General features: G+C 45.2%; 2 protein-coding genes across 2 annotated transcripts in view; one reads left to right on the top strand and one right to left on the bottom strand.

Moving 5' to 3' along the window:
- Positions 1-18,670, top strand: part of CDC42BPG (CDC42 binding protein kinase gamma) — a 102,794-nt gene extending 84,124 nt beyond the window's left edge. Inside the window, exons 30-37 of the mRNA XM_060691855.2 lie at positions 662-1,249; positions 2,126-2,223; positions 6,582-6,666; positions 8,402-8,522; positions 9,871-9,988; positions 12,934-13,051; positions 14,813-14,898; positions 18,121-18,670. Coding sequence (XP_060547838.2) covers positions 662-1,249; positions 2,126-2,223; positions 6,582-6,666; positions 8,402-8,522; positions 9,871-9,988; positions 12,934-13,051; positions 14,813-14,898; positions 18,121-18,171 — 1,265 coding nt within the window. The 3' untranslated portion in view covers positions 18,172-18,670. The remainder of the gene's footprint in view (positions 1-661; positions 1,250-2,125; positions 2,224-6,581; positions 6,667-8,401; positions 8,523-9,870; positions 9,989-12,933; positions 13,052-14,812; positions 14,899-18,120) is intronic.
- Positions 18,671-18,845: 175 nt separating this feature from the next.
- The window catches only part of SCYL1 (SCY1 like pseudokinase 1), a 39,171-nt gene continuing 35,095 nt past the window's right edge, over positions 18,846-22,921 (bottom strand). Inside the window, exon 18 of the mRNA XM_060682599.2 lies at positions 18,846-20,419. Within this exon, the coding sequence (XP_060538582.2) occupies positions 20,295-20,419 (125 nt within the window). The 3' untranslated portion in view covers positions 18,846-20,294. The remainder of the gene's footprint in view (positions 20,420-22,921) is intronic.

The following is a 22,921-nucleotide window of genomic DNA, read 5'->3' on the forward strand; positions in this document are numbered from 1 at the left end:
GTTGGACTAGATGACCTCTAAGGTCCCTTCCAACTCTGTCAATCTGTAATATGAAGAACAGTTGCAGGAACTGGGCCTGGCTAGTCTAGTGAAGAGAAGGACCAGGGGAGAACAGGAGAACGTCTTCCAATATTTGAGGGGCTGCTACAGAGAGGAGGAAGGGGGTCCAGCTATTCTCCAAAGCACCCGAAGGCCAGACAAGGAACAATGATGGAAACTGATCAACGAGAGATTAAATCTAGAAATGAGGAGAAATTTCCTGACAGTGAGAACAATCAACTGATGGAACAGAAGTTGCCTTCGGAAGTTGTGGGAGCTTCATCCCTGGAGGCTTTCAAGAAGAGACTGGACTGCCATCTGTTAGAAATGGTGTAGGATCTCCTGCTTGGGTTGGGGCGATAAATATCAGATGCCAAGCGGCCAAATTTTGATCATGTGACCGTGGGGAAGCTGCAACGGTCCTAAGTGTGAACAACGGTCCTCAGTCTCTTTTTACAGTCCCGTTGTAATTTCGGTCACTGAATGAATAATGGTAGGTCAAGGACTAGCTGTATTTCTTCCTAATGTTGACATCACAATTTTCCTGCTCCTGATTTTCCGCTGTTGTGGCCGGAGCTGCCAACCCCTGACCACGAGCCTTGACCCCTTGTCTCCCCTCCAGATGTGCTGCGGGTGGGCGACTGCCGGCGGGTGCAACTGCTGCTGGTTTCCCCTGAAGTTCAGCTGCTCTCCGTGCTCTGCGGCAAGAACCACGGACTCCGCATCTTCTCGTGGGCAGAGCTGGAGACTCCCGAAGCGCCAGGAACCAAGGTGGTGGAGGCCAAAGGCTGCCAGGCGGTGGCCGTGGGGCTGATCTGCCGCGGCACGACCCCTGTGCTCTGCGTGGCCTGCAAACGCCAGGTCCTGTGCTTCCAGCTGACCGCCACGCACCCGCCCTACCGTCGTATCAAGGAGATCCAAGCGCCGGGATACGTCCAGTGCCTGGATGTTTTAGGGGACCGGCTCTGCGTGGGCTATCCGTCCGGCTTCTCCCTCTACCCTCTGCTCAACGAAGGGTCCCCAGTCAGTCTGCCCCATGCGGACAATGTCCGGGCAACCACCGTGGCCCAGATGGAAGCGTTAAAAGCCGTGGAGGTCAGCCTGAGCGAATTCATCTTGTGCTTCAGCAGTTTTGGACTCTACGTGGACATGCACGGCCACCGCAGCCGTGCCCAGGAGCTGATGTGGCCGGCCGCTCCTCTCAGCTGCTGTGAGTGGGTCACACATTTGGAAGAGGGTGCTGGTAGTGGTGGTGGGGGCTTTGGCTGGGGATGATGGGTGTTGTGGTCCCTCCAGGGGTGAAATGCTCCCGGTTCAGACCGGATCGCGCGATCCGGTAGCGATGGCGGCGGGTGGTTCGGAGAAGCGGTAGCAAAAATCCCTGTGGCCCCCCCCCATGCCCAGCTGAGCCGCGCGATCATCAGAGGCTGTTTTTTTTTTACTTTTAAAAGCATTTTTTCTACAACCTCTTCCGCCGGAAAAAATGCTTTTAAAAGTAAAAAAAAAAAAAAGCCTCTGATGATCGCGTAGCTCAGGTGGGATCGTCAGAGGCTTTTCAAAGCATTTTTTTCTGCAACCTCTTCAGCCGAAGAGGTTGTAGGAAAAAAAATGCCTACAAAAGCCTCTGGCGATCCCAGCTGAGTTGCCTGATCGTCAGAGGCTCCTAAAAGCATTTTTTTTCTGCAAACTCTTAAGGTTGTAGAAAAAATGCTTTTAAAAGTTAAAAAAAAAAAAAGTTGGCCACGCCCACGCAGTCACATTACCCTCCACCAAGCCACACCCACAGAACCGGTAGTAACAAATTTTAGATTTCACCCCTGGGTCCGTCCCTTCTGGTGGGACCTGTGTGTGCCACTGGGCTCTGTCAAGGTTCCAAGTAAGAATATTTGTAATTCAAAATTTGACGTCCATGAATGCAGGCGGCGTGGCCCCCTCGGCTACAAAGCCCAGCCCATCCTGGCTTATTTGGCAAACCAGCATTAAGCCAACTGCAGCGTAATCAGCAGGGTTGCGGGAGGATGTAGGTAGCTGTGGGGATAAGGGGTAGACTTGGCGCAACTGACATTTAACTTCTTTTCCGTTTCAGGCTACAATGCTCCTTATTTGTCAGTATTCAGCGAAAACAGCCTAGATATCTTTGATGTCCGAAGGGCCGAGTGGATTCAGACCATCTGTTTGAAAAAGGTGCCCACCATGCTTTCTATCCCTCACGCCCCCCCACCCAAAAAAAATCTTAAAACTTTACTAAAGGAAAGTGCCGGATCAGCGATTAGGATGCAGGCTTGGCAGTCGGCCGTGAGCACTTTCACAAAATGGACGCCGCGGTGTGTGAGGCTGCTGCCCACCCGAAAGGCCTCCCTTCCTGGACGTAAAATAGTTTGATAGGATGGGTAGTGTTGTGACCCAGGCCCACATAGTTGATATTAAGTGCAAAACAGTTCCAAAAAACAAACAGATTTTATTTAAAACGGCTGAGAATTAACTCGTTCTCAGTGTATTCCAAGTGAAATGAAAGCAAAGTCCTCAAAACACCATTCTCCAGTTTATCTCTGACCTTGGGATAATTGGGCAAACTGCCAAAGGCTTCTCTTGGCAACTGTTCAGGAACAGAAGAAATAACTACAGCCAAACAAGAAGCAAATCTCTCAACAGTTGTTTTCCGGCAAAGAGCCCAAAAGCCGTTGCTGGTCTTTTAAGCCTTACTTACTTACTTACTTACTTACTTACTTACTTACTTGTTTTACTTACTTACTTACTTTACTTACTTATTTACTTACTTACTTTACTTACTTACTTACTTACTTACTTACTTGTTTTACTTACTTACTTACTTTACTTACTTATTTACTTACTTACTTTACTTACTTACTTACTTACTTACTTTACTTACTTACTTACTTACTTACTTTACTTACTTTACTTACTTACTTATTTACTTACTTACTTTACTTATTTATTTACTTACTTACTTACTTACTTACTTTACTTACTTTACTTACTTACTTACTTGTTTTACTTACTTACTTTACTTACTTACTTACTTACTTACTTTACTTACTTTACTTACTTACTTGTTTTACTTACTTACTTTACTTACTTATTTACTTACTTACTTTACTTACTTACTTACTTTACTTACTTACTTTACTTACTTTACTTACTTACTTTACTTACTTATTTACTTACTTACTTACTTACTTTACTTACTTACTTACTTTACTTACTTACTTTACTTACTTACTTACTTTACTTACTTACTTTACTTACTTATTTACTTACTTACTTTACTTACTTTACTTACTTACTTTACTTACTTATTTACTTACTTATTTACTTACTTACTTACTTACTTTACTTACTTATTTACTTTACTTACTTACTTACTTTACTTACTTACTTTACTTACTTATTTACTTACTTTACTTACTTATTTACTTTACTTACTTACTTACTTTACTTACTTACTTACTTACTTTACTTACTTACTTTACTTACTTATTTACTTACTTACTTACTTTACTTACTTTACTTACTTACTTTACTTACTTATTTACTTACTTACTTACTTACTTTACTTACTTACTTACTTTACTTACTTACTTACTTTACTTACTTTACTTACTTATTGACTTACTTACTTACTTACTTTACTTACTTACTTACTTTACTTACTTACTTATTTACTTACTTACTTTACTTACTTACTTACTTTACTTACTTACTTACTTACTTTACTTACTTTACTTACTTACTTACTTATTTACTTACTTACTTTACTTACTTACTTTACTTACTTATTTACTTACTTTACTTACTTACTTGCTTTACTTACTTATTTATTTATTTATTTATTTATTTATTTATTTATTTATTCAATTTATATGCCGCCCTTCTCCGTAGACTCAGGGCGGCTTACAATGCATTATAGCAATAGCCTGCATACTTTTATGTATATACCTGCTTATTAGGGCTTTTGGCCCCCCCTAAGCGGTGTTGTTCTATACAAAGCTGGCTGATTATCCCCACAATCCGTCCTGAGTCTCCGGAGAGGGGCGGCATATAAATTTAATAAATAATAAATTTAATAAATAACAATCAGGGTCCTCAATTTACCTACTTTGAAAGGATGGAAGGCTGAGTCAACCTTGAACCTGGTGAGATTTGAACTCGCACTAATTGCAGGCAGCTGGCAGCTAAGTGCTACCACTTAATAGCACTTAGTCTGCTGCACCACCAAGGCCCTCACCTTATGGGAGGGGCTAATCATCTCCTGGCCTTACTCCCAAGTCGTCCTCTTTGCTTGAGCTGCTCTTACCTTCTGGCAGCTCTTCTCATACGTCCACTAGGAACAGGCTCCCCCTGTTCCTCTGCCTCTCTACTGTCAGCCTCTGGAGGCTCCGGAGTCCGTGCATCACTCCCCGATGGCCCTGGCCCCATCTCTGCCTCCGACGCAGAGCCCTCATCCGGGCCTTCTCCAGCCTCCAGGACTGGGCCATGTTCTTCCTCAGCCTCCTCGCTGTCCGACTCCGCTGCCAGCTCCGCAGGCTGCTGGCGGACTACAACAGGCCTTTAAGCTATGAGTTTAGCAGTACGGTAGTCTTCGACGTACAAGCCTTTGTTTTAGTGACTGCTCGAAGTTACGACAGCATTGAAGAAAGGGACTTATGGCCGTTTTTCACACTTACGACCTTTGCAGCATCCCCGTGATCAAAATTCAGCCACTTGGCAATGGGCTCATATTTATAACAGTCGCAGCGTCCCGGGGGGGAGGGGGGGAGGGGTTATCACGTGATTCCCCTTTTTACGACCTTCTGACAACTTTCTGTGGCTAAGCGAGACAGTTTGTTAAGTGAGTTGTGCCTTGTTTGACGACTTTTCTTCCTAGTTGTTAAAAGAGAATCACTGCAGCTGCTAGGTTAGTAACACAGTCGTTAAATGAGTCTGGCTTCCCCGCTGACTTTGCTTGTCAGAAGGTCGCAAAAGAGGATCACGTGACCCTGGGATTTTGCAACTGTCATAAATACTGTATGAGTCAGTTGCGGGCGTCTGAATTTTGTACCCAAGACCCTGGGGATGCTGCAATGGTCGTTAAATGTGAAAAACAGTCATAAGTCCCCCACTGTTGTATCTTCCAACTGTCAGTGAAAGAATGGTTGTAACTCGAGGAAGTGAAGTGAAGATGGTGCCGACAGGGTACATACAACCTGTTGTCGTACCCAGTCCTGCTTCTTCTAAGGCCAGGGGACTCGGTGTGTACCTGGGAACAGGTGGGGTGTCTCGAAGGATGTGCCGGCAAGCGATACACCCCCAAATATTTTCTCTTTGGGCTGCTGTAGAGGAAGGAGGGGTTGGCTTGCTTGCGATAGGAAAGGATGTTGTCCTCCGTGGGAGGGGGGGGGATGTTTGTGTGTGTGTGGTGTTAGTGTGCATGTGTGTTTGTGTAGTCCTGTGTCTATCTTGATGTTGAAGGTATAACAGAAGAGCAGTTTGCTCATTGTGGGTTTAGGATTCAGCCATTGAGAGCAATAGCAATAGCTCTTAGACTTATATAGCGCTTCATGGTGCTTTTACAGCCCTCTCTAAGCGGTTTACAGTCAGCCTCTTGCCCCCAACAATCTGGGTCCTCATTTTAACCACCTCGGTAGGATGGAAGGCTGAGTCGACCTTGAGTCGATCAGGATCGAACTGCTGGCAGTAGGCAGAGATAGCCTGCAATGCTGCATTCTAACAGGAAGGAAGGAAGGAAGGAAGGAAGGAAGGAAGGAAGGAAGGAAGGAATTAGGTAGAAGAAAACATGAATGAGAGATGAATTGGGAGGAAGGAAGGAAGGAATAGCAATAGCAGACTCATATTCTGCTTCACAGTCCTCTCGAAATGGTTTACAGAGTCAGCCTATTGCCCCCCCCCCCCCCCCCGGCAAAAAATCTGGGTCTTCATTTTACCAACCTCAGAAGGATGGAAGGTTGAGTCAACCTGAAGACCCTGTTGTTCCGCCAGGCAGGGCTATCAACTTAATAATTTTAATTGGGGTATTTTAAATGTTTGGGGTTTTAAATCGGCCAAATCTATGTAATTATTTTAATTTTTAATTATTGTTGTGTGTTGTGTTTTTAAATTGGCTGTACACCGCCCTGAGTCCTTCGGGAGAAGGGCGGTATAGAAATAAAATTATTTATTTATTTATTTATTTATTCAGCCGGTCAGGATTGAACTCTAGGCTGTGGGGCAGAGTCGATACTGCAATCTGCCTTCTGTGCTACTCCAGCAAGAATAGCATAGCATAGCAATAGCACTTAAGACTTATATACCGCTTCACAGTGCTTTACAGCTCTCTTTAAGCGGTTTACAGAGTCAGCCTCTTGCCCCCAACAATCTGGGTCCTCATTTTACCCAACTGGGAAGGACAGAAGGCTGAGTCAAACTTGAGCCTGGTGAGATGCGATCTGCCAAATTGCAGGCAGCCGGCAGTCAGCAGAAGTAGCCTGCCGTACTGCACTCTAACCACTGGACCACAGTGGCTCATCCCTGTCTCCTTCGTTCAGGTGCGCGCACTGAATCCCGAAGGCTCGTTGTGCACCTTTGGCAGCGAAAAAGTCCGGCTGACCTACCTCAGGAACAAAGGCGCAGGTAAGGAGGGGATGCCAAGCAGGTAAAAGCGCGAGACCCAGGACTTTGCAGAGGGAATAGGAGGTGCGTTCGCACACAACAATCTGACCTTGGTCTAAATGCAATTATTTTGTGGATCCGCAGATTGATTTATTTATTTATTAAATTTGCTTGCTATCCATCTCTTATATTAAAATGAAACCAGAAAAATATATTAAAATGAAACTAGAATGAATATATATACATAAACATACATACATACATACATACATACATACATACATACATACCCACCTCGGAATATATATATATATGTATATCTCAGAGATGAAATCCAGCAGGTTGTGACAGGTTTTGGAGAACCGGTAGCGGAAATTGTGAGTAGTTCGGAGAACCAGCAAATGCCACCTCTGGCTGGCCCCAGAGTGGGGTGGGAATGGAGATTTTGCAGTATTCTTCCCCTAGGAGTAGGGAGGGAGTGGTGATTTTGCAGTATCCTTCCCCCGGAGTGGGGTGGGAATGGAGATTTTGCAGTATCCTTCCCCCAGAAGTGGGGTGGGAATGGAGATTTTGCAGTATCCTTCCCCTGCCACACCCACAGAAGCGGTAGTAAAAAAATTTGGATTTCACCACTGATATATACAGATAGTCCTCGACTTACAATACTTCATTCGGTGATAGTTCAAAGTTACAAGGGCACTGAAAAAGGTGACTTATGACCGTTTTTCACACTTATGACCATTGCAGCATCCCCAGGGTCATGTGATCAAAATTCAGATGCTTGGCAAGTGATTCATATTTATGACGGTTGCTGTGTCTCAAGTTCATGTGATTCCCTTTTGCGACCTTCTGGCAAGCAAAGTCAACAGAGATGCCAGATTCACTTAACAACCGGGTGTCTAAATTATCAACTGCACTGATTCGCTTAACAACTACGACAAGAAAGGTCCTAAAATGGGGCAAAACTCACTTAAACAATGTCTCACTTAGCAGCAGAAATTTTGGGCTCAACTGTGATCAGAAGTCAAGGACCACCTGTATTTATAAATTTAAAATTCACATTAAAATTGCAATAAAGCACAGGTTTATTAAGATTGTGCTGCATCTGAGACTAACCAACTAGCCAAGAGGTCCTAATCCCACTCTATAAAGTGAGGCCACACCTAGAGTCCTGCATCCAGTTTTGGTCACCACACTATAAAAAAAAGATGTGGAGACTCTAAGAAAAAGTGCAGAGAAGAGCAACCAGGATGATGAGGGGACTGGGGGCTCAAACATACAATGAACGGTTGCAGGAACTGGGCATGGCTGGTCTGGAGAAGAGAAGGACCAGGGGAGACATGAGAGCATCTTCCAGTATTTGAGGGGCTGCCCCAGAGAGGAGGAAGGGGGGTCAAGCTATTCTCCAAAGCACCTGAAGGCCAGAGAAGGAATAATGGATGGAAACTGAACAAGGAGAGATTCAACCTAGAAATAAGGAGAAATTTCCTGACAGTGAGAACAATGAACCCATGGAACAGAAGTTGCCTTCAGATGTTGTGGGAGCTTCATCATTGGAGGCTTTCAAGAAGAGACTGGGCTGCCATTGGTCAGAAATGGTGTAGGGTCTCCTGCTTGGGCTGGGGGTTGGACTAGATGACCTCCAAGGTCCCTTCCGACTCTGTTATTCTCTTAATTAAACCAGTCTCGCTAACATCAGTGCACTGTGCAAATCTAAATTTGATGTGAGGAGCCTGAATTTCCTGTCCTTCTCCAGACCAGGATGAATTCGAAATCCCCCAGACCACTGATAACAGCCGGCGGTACCTCATGAGGACTAGACACAAGCGGTGCTTCTCTTTCCGGATCTCCGAGGAGGAGCGGCAACATCAGAGGAGGTGAGGCTGATCAGAGAGGGGCAGCCCGGGGATTTTCTGACCGCCGCTAATCAGAAGTTACACAAGCTGTCGCAAAATCCGGTGCCGTTTTCATTTTACCTCAATTAGCGAAAAGTTTCCACTTTTGGTTAATTGAAATCCTGGTTAATTTTGATGTGGCTCAGCATATTATGCAAATCCAAATGGCTGGATATCTTTATTCTTATTTATTATTTATTAAATTTGTTCGCCACCCATTTCACCACAAGGCGACTCTCTAGCTTACCACAAATATTGCTTCCCGGGTAGTCCTCGACTTAACAAGAGATTATTTACTGCTCAGTTACAATGGCACTGAAAAAAGGGACTTATGACCAGGGATAGGCTGCTGGGGGTTCGGGAGAACCTCTAGCTAAGATTCTGTGCAGCTCGGAGAATCCCCAAATCCCACTCCTGGCTGGCCCCGCCCACCCTGCCCCCCCCTCCCAGGAGTCCCCACGCGGCCCCTTTTAAATGCAGGGAAGTGCAGGGCGCGCGCGGAGGCTCGGGGAGGGTGAAAAACAGGCCTACCGGAATTTCAGGAAGGCCAAAAACAGGCCCCAGAGGGCCTCAAGAGCCTGGGGAGGCCATTTTCGTCCTCCCGGAGGCTCAGAGAAAGCCTCCTGGAGCCTGGGGAGGGCAAAAATGCCCCCCACCACCACCATGATGCAGAAGGCCGACTAGGCCACACCCACCATGGCCACGCCCACCCAGCAACCAGGCAGAGAACCCCTTGCAAAAAAAAATTTGAAGCCCACCCCTGCTTATGACCATTTCTCCACACTTAACGGCCGTTGCAACATCCCCATGGTCACGTGACCAAAAAATTCAGATGCTTGGCAACTGGCATGTACTTGTGACAGTATCAGTGTCCCGGGGGGGGGGCGGTTGTCACTTGATCCCCTTTTCCGACCTTCTGACAAGCAAAGTCAATGGGGAAACCAGATTCACTTCATAACCGTGTTACCAACTTCACAATAGCGGTGCTTCACTTAACAATTGCGACGAGGAAGGTCGTAAAATGGGACCAAATTCACTTAACCGTCTCATTCGTCAGCAGACATTTTGGGATTTAGTTGTCCTAAATTGAGGACTACCGGTATGCTAAATAAAGAAATAATTCTGCATCGCTTACCAATGGAAATTCTAGTCCCGAGCGCCGTCATAAGTTGTGCCGGAAGATAGATGGAGGGAGCAAGTTAAGATGGTTGTGTGAACCCAGCCAGGAAGTATCTCAGGGAGTTGTGTGGCTTTGATCTGCTGCCAGCTGGCTGGCACCTCTGAGCAGGGTGCCCCGTGCTAGGCGCTGCCCCTCCTCTGTCCCTCACAGAGAGATGATGCATAACCCCAGTCTCCGTGCCAGGCTCATCTCTTCCCCGAGTAACTTCAATCACCTGGTCCACGTCGGACCGAGCGAAAAGCAGCATCAACTACAGGATCTACACTTGGTGAGTAAAAGCGGTTCTGCTACCCTTTGCATCAGGGATCCCCAACCCATGGGCCAGTACTGGGCTGTGGCCCATTTGGAACCGGTCCATGCAAGGGCAGGTGCACATTTTCACCTGCCGCTCACACGGAACCATATCCTCTCCATCCATGGTTGGTCCCCAAAGCTGGAAAGGTTGGGGACCACAAGTGTGATGACAAGGCACAAAGGTGTAACACAGGCAGCTGGCAGTTCAAACCGCCCCTTTATTGCTCCAAATTTCCCCAAATGCTCCCACGTTTCTGGCAAGTCCCAGAGCAAAGTGATGACACACACACAAACCTCAAGCAGCCTCTGGATGCAAATAGTCCATCCCAATGCTGTGAGCATCGCGGCTGCAAAGCAAGAAATCCAGAAAGAATGCAAGCAATCCAGGAAAGTTCAAACGTCGGCACTCAACACTCCAGGAATTCAGTGTTTCTTCCCAATGAATGCCCCTCCCCACAGTGTCTCCTTAAGTCTCAGTCCCCAGGTGTGCCTTGTGAAGAGGAGCGGGGCGCTTGGGGTGAAATGCTCCCTGTTCGGACCGGATCACCTGATCCGGTAGCGATGGAGGTGGGTGGTTCGGAGAACCGGTAGCAAAAATCCCTGCCCCCCCCATGCCCAGCTGAGCATTTTATTTTATTTTTTTACTTTTAAAAGCATTTTTTTGGCCGAAGAGGTTGTAGAAAAAATGCTTTTAAAAGTAAAAAAAAAAAAAAAAGCCTCTGATGATCGTGCGGCTCAGCTGGGATCGTCAAAGGCTTTTAAAAGAAAAAAAACCCTTTTTTCTTTTAAATGCCTCTGACGATCCAAGCTGAGTTGCCTGATCGGCAGAGGCTTTTTAAAAAGGGTTTTAGAAGAGGTTGTAGAAAAAATGGTTTTAAAAAACTTTTTTTTTAATTGGCCACGCCCACCCAGTCACATTACCCCACCACCACCAAGGCACACCCACAGAACCGGTAGCAACAAATTTTAGATTTCACCACTGGGGGCGCTCTCCTCCTGAGTACCCGGGTTAGTCTACGCTGTTCCCGTCTTCTCTCCACTCTCCGTGCTCGAGGATCAGGAGGGGATGGTCCTTGCTCCTCACCTGAGCTCTGTCTCTCATTTTCATCCTGCCCCTATTCCTCCCTGCCTACAAGCCGTCCCGATCCTGAAAGGCCCTGGCCTGACTGCCCCTGCTCCTCCCCATTTTCCTCCCAAGCCAATGAAGATTCCCCCTCAATCTCCGTCAGCCTCCCCAGATTCAGGCTCCGACGGGGGCATGACACGGCTGATTTCTCCCTTCTCCCAATCTCTCACCAGCCTCCCTCCCCGTCGGATCAGGCAGCTGATCCAGTGGTTCAGTCAGGGTGTGTTGCGCCAAGCCACAACACGAGTCAGCTCACGTTTGACTGTGATGGTTGGTGTGTGGGAAACCAGAATAAGTGCAGCTGTGCAACTGTAGGTGCCATTTGCCTGTTAAAACAGCCCCACCCATGGAAGCAAAGGGCTTGCAAAGTTTGGCCCCCACATTATGGGAAATCTAGGGGCGCCACAAAAAACATAAATCATGTTTTGTGCCCTCCTGACTGAATGCCAGAGGCGAAACCAATAGCTGTAATACACAAGCCACAGTTTATTATAAATATATTATATTATAATCGCCTAGGCCGGTGCTCTTCAAAGTGTGGTTTGGGGGCTCCTGGGCACCCCCAAAGTCAGATAAACATTTTTAAAACATCTCAGTTTCTATTTCTAATACAATAAATATCAATAGATAAAACGAACCAACGCTTTTGGGGATCCTCCCATCGTTTTAAAGAATGCAAAGAGGTCCCCCCCCCAAGTCCAAAATATTTGAGAACAGCTGGTCTAGGACCATGATTGACAGCCAAACCCACGATGGGCCAAATGATGGTTTGGTTGGAAAGAGGCAAACCCAGCCTGCAATTCTTCAGCTTTGCAGCCCCAGCAAAAGGAAATGCTGCCCCGTTACGATCTACGCCCCATTAGGCATCGAATCAAAATCACCCGAAGTATTAGTACTGCTTTATAAAACCTTGGTAAGGCCACATCTGGAATCGGGGGTGAAATGCTACGTAGTAATAAAAACTACCGATTCAGTATTAAAAAAACAGCTTTCCGACGATCAGCTGTGCCGCGGGATTTATATTCCTAAATCGCGCGGCACAGCTGTTTCCCCCCTCGCTGTTGTACTTACCTTCAAACGGCTCCTTTTTCCGTGTGCAGCGTGCATTTGGTGCACACTGCATGCACACATGTGTTTGCCACTGGTGGCAACCCACGGAGGATTTCACCACTGCCTGGAATACTGCATCCAGTTTTGGTCCCCACGTTACAAAAAGTTGTTGAGAGTTTGGGAAAAAAAAGTGCAAAGAAGAGCGACTAAGATTATTAAAGGCCCGGAGACCAAAACATATGAAGAACGGTTGCAGGAATTGGGTCTGGCTAGTCTAGAGAAAAGAAGAATTAGGGGTGACATGATAGCAGGATTCCAGTATTTGAGGGGCTGCCACAAAGAGGAGGGGGTCCAGCTATTTTCCAAAGCACCAGAAGGACAGACAAGAAACAATGGATGGAAACTAATCCAAGAGAGATTCAACCTGGAATTAAGGAGAAATTTTCTAACAGTGAGGACAATTAACCAGTGGAACAACTTGCCACCAGAAATTGTGGATGCTCCATCAGTGGAGGCTTTTAAGGACAGCCACTTGTCCCAAATTGTATAGGGTTTCCTGCTTGAGCAGGGGGCTGGACTAGAAGACCTCCAAGGTCCCTTCCAGGTCTATTGTGATTGATCGGTCTTAAAATTATGGTTTATTCCGCATGCAAAAATTGGGTGTTTCTTAAACTGCTGCTGTAGATAATTCAGTCAATCCAACATTGTTTATTCTCCACCCTACTTCTTAACCCTACTTCCAGGCGCAGGAAGAGAAGAGGCGGGAGGCCGATGTCCGAATGCGCTGCAGTAGCCTCTCCGAGATGCGGCGGCCATCGCCTGAGGGCCACAACGGGACCCCTTTGGGGTCTGTTTCCTCACGTAAGAAGCACCCTGGGAAACAAGGGCCACTTGGGATGTGTGTGGAGGGGCTTTTAAGAGGTCCTGGAGCAGCGGGGTGGGGAATATGTGCAGTCCTCGACTTACGACCACAGTGGAGCCCAAAATTTCCGTTGCTAAGTGAGTTTTGCCCCATTTTGCGACCTTTCTTGGCACCGCTGTTAAGCGAAACGTTGCGGTTTGTTAGGTTAGTCACACGGTTGTGTTACTAACCTAACAAACCGGAACGCTTCGCTTAACAACGGTGGCAAGAAAGGTCGCAAAATGAATCTGGCTTCCCCCTTGGCTTGTCAGAAAGGTTGCAAAAGGAAAATCGCGTGACCCTGGGACAGGGCGACTGTCATAAATGTGAGCCAGTTGCCCAGCATCTGAATTTGGATCAGGTGTCCATAAGGACACTGAAGCGGTCATAAGCGTGAAAAATGATCCTAAGTCATTATTTTCAGTGCCCTTCTACAGTTAGTGGCCAAAAGTGTGGAAACCTTTTGGGAAAAGTGTATTTTCTAAAACTAGCTAAGAACACCACTTTTTTTTAGGGGGGGGTAGTACCATAAAATGATATATCAATGGAAAGATAATTTAATCAAGAATGTAATGCAATAACTTTTATGAAGGATTTGCTATTAGAATAGCAGCCTTCCAGTATTTGAGGGGCTGCCACAAAGAGGAGGGGGTCAAATGATTCTCCAAAGCACCAGAAAGCAAGACAAGAAACGATGGAAACTAACCAAAGAGAGAAGGAACCTGGAATTCAGGAGAAACTTCCTAACAGTGAAGACAATTAACCAGTGGAACAGCTTGCTACTAGAGGCTGTGAATGCTCCATCACTGGAGGTTTTTAAAAAGAGACTAGACAGCCACTTATCTGAAATGGTATAGGATCTCCTGCTTGAGCAGGGGGCTGGACTAGAAGACCTCCAAGGTCCCTTCCACTTTCTGTTCTGTTCTATTCTATTCTATTCTATTCTATTCTTTTTTCTTTCTCTTCTCTTTTCTCTTCTCTTCTCTCATTCTATATATTATTCTATTCTATTCTATTTTCTCTTCTCTTTCTCTTCTCTTCTCTTCTCTTCTCATTCTATATATTATTCTATTCTATTCTATTTTCTTTTCTTCTCTTCTCTTTCTCTTCTCTTCTTCCATTCTATATATTATTCCATTCCATTCCATTCTATTCTATTCTACTCTTTTTTCTTTCTCTTCTCTTTTCTCTTCTCTTTTCTTCTCTCATTCTATATATTATTCTATTCTATTCTATTCTATTTTCTCTTCTCTTCTCTTTCTCTTCTCTTCTCTTCTCTTCTTCCATTCTATATATTATTCTATTCTATTCTATTTTCTCTTCTCTTCTCTTTCTCTTCTCTTCTTCCATTCTATATATTATTCCATTCCATTCCATTCCATTCCATTCCATTCCATTCCATTCTATTCTATTCTAATCTCTTTTCTCTTCTCTCATTCTGTATATTATTCTATTCTATTCTATTCTATTCTATTCTATTCTATTCCCACTCCTCTCCTCTCTCCTCTCCTCTCCCCTCCCCTCCCCTCCCCTCCCCTCCCCTATTCTATTCTATTCTATTCTATTCTATTCTATTCTATTCTATTTTCTTCTCTTCTCTTCTCTTCTCTTCTCTTCTCTTCTCTTCTCTTTCTATTCTAAATTCACCCAGGGCCTCTCTTGGAAAAAAGCGTCTCCTGCAGCCTCTTGCTAATTGCCTCCTCTGTTTTCTCGTCACACAGTAAGACTCAAGTCAGCCAGTTCAATCTCTGACAACTCCTCGGTGTCTCCGCAGTCTCTCTTCTCCGCCGTTTCGTCACTGGGAGAGGTAAGGGACGGCAAAAATGGAAACTGGGAGCGCGGAACCAGGGGGTGGGGTTTTCTTGACATGCCCCAAGTGCGTTTGAAGGTGGTTGAGCCGAGCTGTCAAAAAAAGGCAACGCAATCCTAGGCTGCATTAACAAGAGGGACAGAATCGAGATCACACATAGATTTACTAGTGTCACTTTACAAAGCCTTAGTAAGGCCACACCTAGAGTCCTGCATCCAGTTTTGGTCATCACAATATAGAAAAGAGGTGGAGATTCTGGAAAGGGTGCAGAGAAGAGCAACCAGGATAATGATGGAGGCCAAAACAGACGATGAACAGTTGCAGGAACTGGGCATAGCCGGTCTAGTGAAGAGAAGGACTAGGGGTGACATGAGAGCAGATATTCTAGCATTTGAGGGATTACAGGAATTGGGAATGTCTTGCCAGGGGTATCAATCTCAAGGCCCAAGACCTTGGGGTGCTTAGATCTGGACCACAGTGCCGGCCTGGAAACAGGCCTGGACCGACCCTCTTTGTCTCTGCCAATGAAAAGGGAGTTTGGGGGGCCGTATGTGGCCCCCCCCGGGCTCTGTTTTTGCTGGCAGAGGGCTGCAGGAGGCTGTCCAGACCAAGAAAGTGGCACGGGGGAGCTGCACACAGTCCCCCCCTCCCCAGGTCCATTTTTGCTGGCAGAGGACTATCAAAACAAGCTAAAAACAAAAGGAGAAATGTTTCTTCCCCTTTTGCATTTGAGCATCCAAGAAGGGACAGGATTCTACAGAGGAATGATGGAGTCTGTCATCTGCACCTCCGTAACTGTCTGGTTTGGTTCTGCAACCCTACAAGACAGACACGGACTTCACAGGATCATTAGAACTGCAGAAAACACCATGGCTACCAACCTGCCTTCCATGGAGGACCTGTATACTGTACGAGTCAAAAAGAGGGCTGGGAAAATATTTACAGACTCCTCGCATCCTGGACATAAACTGTTTCAACTCCTACCCTCAAAACGACGCTATAGAGCACTGCACACCAGAACAACTAGACACAAGGACAGTTTTTTCCCGAACGCCATCACTCTGCTCAACAAATAATTCCCTCAACACTGTCAAACTATTCACTAAGTCTGCACTACTATTAATCTCATCGTTCCTATCACCCATCTCCTCCCACATATGACTGTATGACTATAACTTTGTTGCTTGGATCCTTACAATTTATATTGATATTGTTTCCTGATTGCTTATTTGTATCCTATGACTATCATTAAGTGTTGTACCTTATGATTCTTGACAAATTTATCTTTTCTTTTTATGTACGCTGAGAGCATATGCACCAAAGACAAATTCCTTGTGTGTCCAATCACACTTGGCCAATAAAGAATTCTATTCTATTCTATTCTATTCTATTCTATTCTATTCTATTCTATTCTTCTCTTCTATTTTATTCTATTCTATTCTATTCTAATTCTGTACTCTTCTGTATATTCTTCTCTTCTCTTCCCTTCCCTTCCATTTCCTATTCCATTCTCTCATTCTATTCTATTCTATTCTATTCTATTCTATTTTATTTTCTCTTCTTTCTCTTCTCTTCTATTTTCTCTTCTCTTTCTCTTCTCTTCTATTTTCTCTTCTCTTCTTCCATTCTATATTATTCCATTCCATTCCATTCCATTCCATTCTTCTCTTCTCTTCTAATTCTGTATACTCTTCTGTATTCTTCTCCTCTTCCCTTCCCTTCCATTTCCTATTCCATTCTCTCATTCTATTCTATTCTATTCTATTCTATTCTATTCTATTCTATTCTATTCTATTCTCTCTTCTCTTTCTCTTCTCTTCTATTTTCTCTTCTCTTTCTCTTCTCTTCTATTTTCTCTTCTCTTCTTCCATTCTATATTATTCCATTCCATTCCATTCCATTCCATTCCATTCTATTCTATTCTTAAGGGAAAGAGGAAAGAAAAAGAAAGAAAAAGAAGGGAAGACGGGAAGAGAGCAAAGAAGGAAAAATAAGGAAAGAGGGGAAGGAAGAAGGAAGAGGGAAGGAAAAAGAGGAAAAGGAAAGGAGGAGATTATGAGGAGGGTGGGTCTCGGGGAAGTCCTGCCTTAGCACTTGGCCACCACAGGTGCCCCCGATACGAGTCCCGTGCCATGCCCATGCCCCTGCCACACCACGCCCCCAGCCCTCCCAGGTCAAACACAACCTTGATGTGGCCCTCAAGGAAATCGAGATTGACACCCCTGGTCTAGGGCAGTGATGGCAAACCTGTTCGGCACCAACTGTTGAAAAGGGAGTGCGTGCATGCTGGGCCGCAACCCGGAAGAGGAGCTGTCCAGGGCACATGCGTGCACCTGAAAATGAACTTCTGGTTTCCAGCGCGTGCATGCATGCCGGCCAGCTAGTCTTCCAGGTTTCTGGTGCACATGAACACGATCAACTGGCCAGCTCTTCCAGTTTCCGGGACTTGCCGCGCTCAATAAGGCCAGCTGATCATCGCGTGCACATGTGCGCCAGAAACCCGGAAGAGGAACAGGTGACGCCAGGCGTGCCAGGCGACATAGCTCCGTGCGCCACTTCAGGCACTCATGCCATAGGTTCGCCATCGTCTAGGGCCGTGATGGCGAACCTATGGCACGCGTGCCACAGGTGGCACACGGAGACATATTGCCTGGCACACCAGCTCAGCTCTGTCAGCTGATTTTTGGCCAGAAGAGGGCCTGGGGGGGCAGGGGAAGGCCCATTTTTCTTTCTCCCTGGCTCCAGATCCTCTCTATGCATCTGGGGAGGGTGAAAACAGGCTTCCCCACCCCCTCGGAGGCCCGAAACGGCCCGTTTCTCAACTTCCGGCCTCCGAGGGAGTGGGGAAGGCTGTTTTCGCCCTCCCCAGATGCATAGAGAGGATCTGGAGTCAGGTGAGAAAGAAAAATGGGCCTGCCAGGCCATCGTGTGTCAGGAGTGGAGGGTCGCGCTCACATGTGCGTGGCGGGGCACATAGAATTATGGGTGTGGGCACATGCACGGGCAAACCTCCCCCACCCCACCCCTTCCTGGCACACGATGGCAAAAAGATGAGCCATCACTGGTCTAGGGTTTCCTGCTTGTGTAGAGGGTTAGACTAGAAGGCCTCCAAGGTCCCTTCCAACTCGTTATTCTCTTTCCGTTGGAGTTTCTTCTCTAAAATACTACAACCCAGATTGGTTCCTTCTTTTAAGATCTCGCTTTTTTCCCCCACAATAGGTCTCGGATTCCAGTCTTCCGTCCAGCCCAAGGAGCACCAGCACCACATGACAGGAGGGCCCCGGGGGTGCCGGTGCCCAGCCTCACCACATGCGAAACAAGTACGCCGGTGCCAGTTTGCAACAGAACATCCAGCTCGTTTGATGCGCCTGCTTGTTGCTATCTAGGGAGGGAGGGGAGGAAGGATGGGCAGCAGCTGGATTCCGGGTCTGCTGCAGGAAAGCCGCACCTGTGCTGCACTTAATCCTACGGTGGGACAGTGGATCCGTGTCCCTCGTGCACTACCCCCTCAGGAGATCTGTGAATCTTGGAGGAAACCGAAACTGCTGCTTTGTGGATCCCACTGCTGACACCAATTCTTCCCCTGTCCTGCTTGTTGCACAAATAGTCATGGAGTCAGGACCTTTGGTCAGGACACTTAAAGACCCTTTTAATGTTTACTTTAAAAAAAAAAAAAAGCTAAGCTATTTCCAGCCATATCCTAAACAGGAGGAGGTCTAACCTCTCTGGGTGAATGCACATTAAAATATATATATATATATATATTACATTAACTGCCTGAAGGGCTTTTTTCTTGAAATAGTTCCGGAGTAACGTGAGAAGTAACAGAAGGTTGAGGATGTTTTTCCTTGCCTGGTTTCAGCCCAGACCTTTGAATCAAGTGTGTTGTTTTCATCAGGTTGTAAAAGCAGTAAAATAATTGCGCCAAACCATCTCCTAAAGTCGCAAGCTATTTTACTAAAAGAAAAAAAAAACACGAGAGGGATTGAGATTCTCGTTCCTCCCCACCCCACCTCAGCCGTAATTCTCGGTAGCCCTGAGGGAGAAAACCAAAATATACCTCCCCCTTCGGCAACCTGATTGCCGAAAACCAGCCAAATTGCAAAATTTATGCCGGAGGGGAGTAGGAAATGCATCTCTTTTTCCTTCTTAGAATTAACCCGTTTTCCAGATTTGCAAACTATCACACTGAGGCAGCTGCACTTTGCAGGCAAAAGCCACCCAAGGATGAAGCCAAGTTTAACCCAAGTTTGCCATGCCAAGCAAAGGCAGGTGTTTGGTTTGCCGGGAGAGGGGAGAGAGAGAAAGACAGGGACAGAAAGAGAGGGAGAGACAGAGAAAGAAAGACCTTGAGAAAGAGAGAAAAAGACACAGAAAGACAGAAGGAGACAGAGAGACACAGACGGCGAAAGAGAGTGAAAAATAGAGAAAAAGAGAGAGAGACAGAGACAAAGACAGAAAGAGAAAGAGAAAGAAAGACTGAGGAAAAGAGATAGAGACAAAGAGAGAAAAAGAGAAAGAGAGAGAAAGAACGACGACTGAGGAAGAGAGAGAGACAAAGAAAGAGAGAAAAAAACAAGAGACAGAAAAAGAGTGAAAGAGAAAGAGAGAAAGACTGAGGAAGAGACAGAGAGAAAAAGACAGTAAAAAATAGAGAAAAAGACAGAGAGACAGAGACAAAGACAGAAAAAGAAAGACTGAGGAAAAGAGACACAGAGACACAGAAAGAGAGAAAAAGACAGATAGTGTGAAAAAGAGAAAGGCAGAGAAACAGACAGACAGAAAGAAAAAGAAAGACTGAGGAAGAGACACACAGAGATACAGAGAGAGAGAAAAAGACAGAGAAAGAGTGAAAAATAGACAAAAAGACAGAGACAATGAGAAAGAGAGACAGAAAGAGACAAGAGAGAGTGAGAGCAGCTTTTCATTCATATTTCATTTCTCTGCTTAACGTGTCAGCTGATGAAACAGGCATGGATTATCACCTGCACACACGCACACCCACCCATGCACACTTCCGCCTGGTACTTTGCCCCTGTGCAAAACTCTCATTTTCTTTGCACACAGAGACCGTGTGACGGATCCAATCCTCTCTCCCCACCCCCTACCCCAAGGCTTCCAGAAGTCTCATGTTTAACTATCCGAAACCAGAGAAATTGGCCCAGCAGGTTGCAAAGGAACGTGTGGCGCAGGTGGGCCTGACTGTGTGAGTCCCCACGTCGAGCAAGACCGGATGGAGGGAACCCCGAATTTCCCACTCCGTTTCAAAACTGGGTTGGGGGACCAGAGTTGCAGACACTTCCAGCCTCTTCCTTGCAGTCTCTTTGAAGGCATCAAGCTGTCCAAACGTGGTGTGGGGGGGGGGAAAGAAGAACAGGGCGTGGGGCAGAGTGTCAGTCCAATTTCCTGACCCCCAACTTCATAGGTCCCTTGGCTGCCTTTTTCTCGGCTCGCCGAGCTTCTATTTCCTGGCGCCTCTCTTCTCGTTTCTTCCGGGCCAGCTCCGTCTTGCTGGGACCTGCAGATCCGAAAAGGAAAGAGAAAGTGGCCTGGGGGGGCTGCTGACTCCATCCGAGCGTAGCCAGGGCAGAGAGGAATAGAAGAGAAATAAAGAAGAGGAGAGGAGAGGAGAAGAGAATTAGAAGAGAAAGAAGAAAAGAGAAATTGATGGGTATTCTAGTCTGAAGCTCTTGGACAAAGGCACATTGGATGGACTGATGCTCTCTGATCCAGCTTTCAGATTTGATCAAATAACATCTTCCCAGTGTGCCCAATGGCAACGAGAAGAGAAGAGAAAAGAGAAGAGAAGAGAAGAGAAGAGAAGAGAAGAGAAGAGAATAATATATAGAATGGAAAAGGAGAAGAGAAAATAGAAGAGAGAAGAGAAGATAGAATAGAATAGAATAGAATAGAATAGAATAGAATAGAATAGAATAGAATAATATATAGAATGGAAAAGGAGAAGAGAAGAGAAAATAGAAGAGAAGAGAAAAAGAAGAGAAAATAGAATAGAATAATATATAGAATGGAAAAGGAGAAGAGAAAATAGAAAAGAAGAGAAAAAGAAGAGAGAATAGAATAGAATAATATATAGAATGGAAAAGGAGAAGAGAAGAGAAAAAATAGAAGAGAAAATAGAATAGAATAGAATAGAATAGAATAGAATAGAATAGAATAGAATAGAATAGAATAATATATAGAATGGAAACGGAGAAGAGAAAATAGAAGAGAGAAGAGAAGAGAGAAGAGAATAGAATAATATATAGAATGGAAGAGAAAAGAAGAGAAAATAGAATAGAATAAAATAGAATAGAAAGAAGAGAGAATAGAACAGAACAGAATAATATATAGAATGGAAAAGGAGAAGAGAAGAGAAAAAATAGAAGAGAAGAGAAAATAGAATAGAAGGAAGAGAGAATAGAATAGAATAGAATAGAATAATATATAGAATGGAAAAGGAGAAGAGAAGAGGAAATAGAAGAGAAGAGGAAAAGAAGAGAAAATAGAATAGAATAAAATAGAATAGAAAGAAGAGAGAATAGAACAGAATAGAATAATATATAGAATGGAAAAGGAGAAGAGAAGAGAAAAAATAGAAGAGAAGAGAAAATAGAATAGAAGGAAGAGAGAATAGAATAGAATAGAATAGAATAGAATAATATATAGAATGGAAAAGGAGAAGAGAAGAGGAAATAGAAGAGAAGAGGAAAAGAAGAGAAAATAGAATAGAATAGAACAGAACAGAACAGAACAGCTTTATTTGGTGTGTGATTAGACACCCAAAGAATTTGTCTCCCATGCAGGAACTCTGATGTCCAAAGCAACATCATCATCATCATCATCATCATCATGAAATTGCAGCTTCCTGCAATAACCCCAGCGGAACTGCAAAAGACTGCGCTACTCGGAACAACGTACATTTTAAGAAGATACCTGGTTGATACCTAGGATGCTGGCAGCAGCCCGTATCGACCATCAGCGCCAGTCAATGATATTTGTGATACATTTTTAAATGTTCAGTTGACTTGAGTTTCATGTTTAATGAATAAAAGTTAATAATAATAAGGATAATAATAATACAGGTAGTCCTCCAGTTACAACAGTTCATTTAGTAACTGAGGTTACAACGGCACCTACGACCGTTTTTCTGATTACTGTTGCAGCCTCCCCAGGGTCATGTCATCAAAGTCCAGTCACTTGGCAACTGACTCGAATTTATGACGCCTTGCAGTACCCCGGGGTCACGTGATCAGCGTTTATGATCTTCTGACAAACAAAGTCAGTAATGGGGAAGCCAAATTCACTTAACAAGCGTGGCAAGAAAAGTCTTGGTGGCACAGCAGTTAGGATGCAATTTAGGATGCAGGATTGCAGGTTAAATCTGCCCACTGCCAGCAGTTCAATCCTGACCAGCTCAAGGTTGACTCAACTTTCCGTCCTTCCGAGGTTGGTAAAATAAGGACTCGGATTGTTGGGGGCAAGAGGCTGATTCTGTAAACGGCTTAGAAAGGGCTGGAAAACACTGTAAAGCGGTACATAACTCTTAAGTGCTGTTGCTATTGTCCTTCCTTCCTTCCTTCCTTCCTTCCTTCCTTCCTTCCTTCCTTCCTTCCTTCCTTCCTTCCTTCCTTCCTTCCTGTCTGTTAGAATGCAGGATTGCAGGCTATTTCTGCCCATTGCCAGTGGTTCAATCCTGACTGGTTCAAGGTTGACTCAGCCTTCCATCCCTCTGAGGTGGATAAAATGAGGACCCAGTTTGTTGGGGGCAAGAGGCTGACTCTGTAAACTGCTTAGAGAGGGCTGTAAAAGCATTATAAAGCAGTATATAAGTCTAAGTGCTATTGCTATTGTTTCTTTTCTTCTTCTTTCTTTCCTTCCTTCCGTTCCTCCTTCCTTCCTTCCTTCCTCCCTCCCTCCCTCCCTCCCTCCCTTCCTGTTAGAATGCAGTATTGCAAGCTAACTCTGTCTACTGCCAGAGTTCAATCCTGATCGGCTCAAGGTCGACTCAGCCTTCTGTCCT

This window comes from Pantherophis guttatus, chromosome 18, assembly GCF_059756535.1.
Source record: "Pantherophis guttatus breed Tessera chromosome 18, ASM5975653v1, whole genome shotgun sequence".
Lineage (NCBI taxonomy): Eukaryota > Metazoa > Chordata > Lepidosauria > Squamata > Colubridae > Pantherophis > Pantherophis guttatus.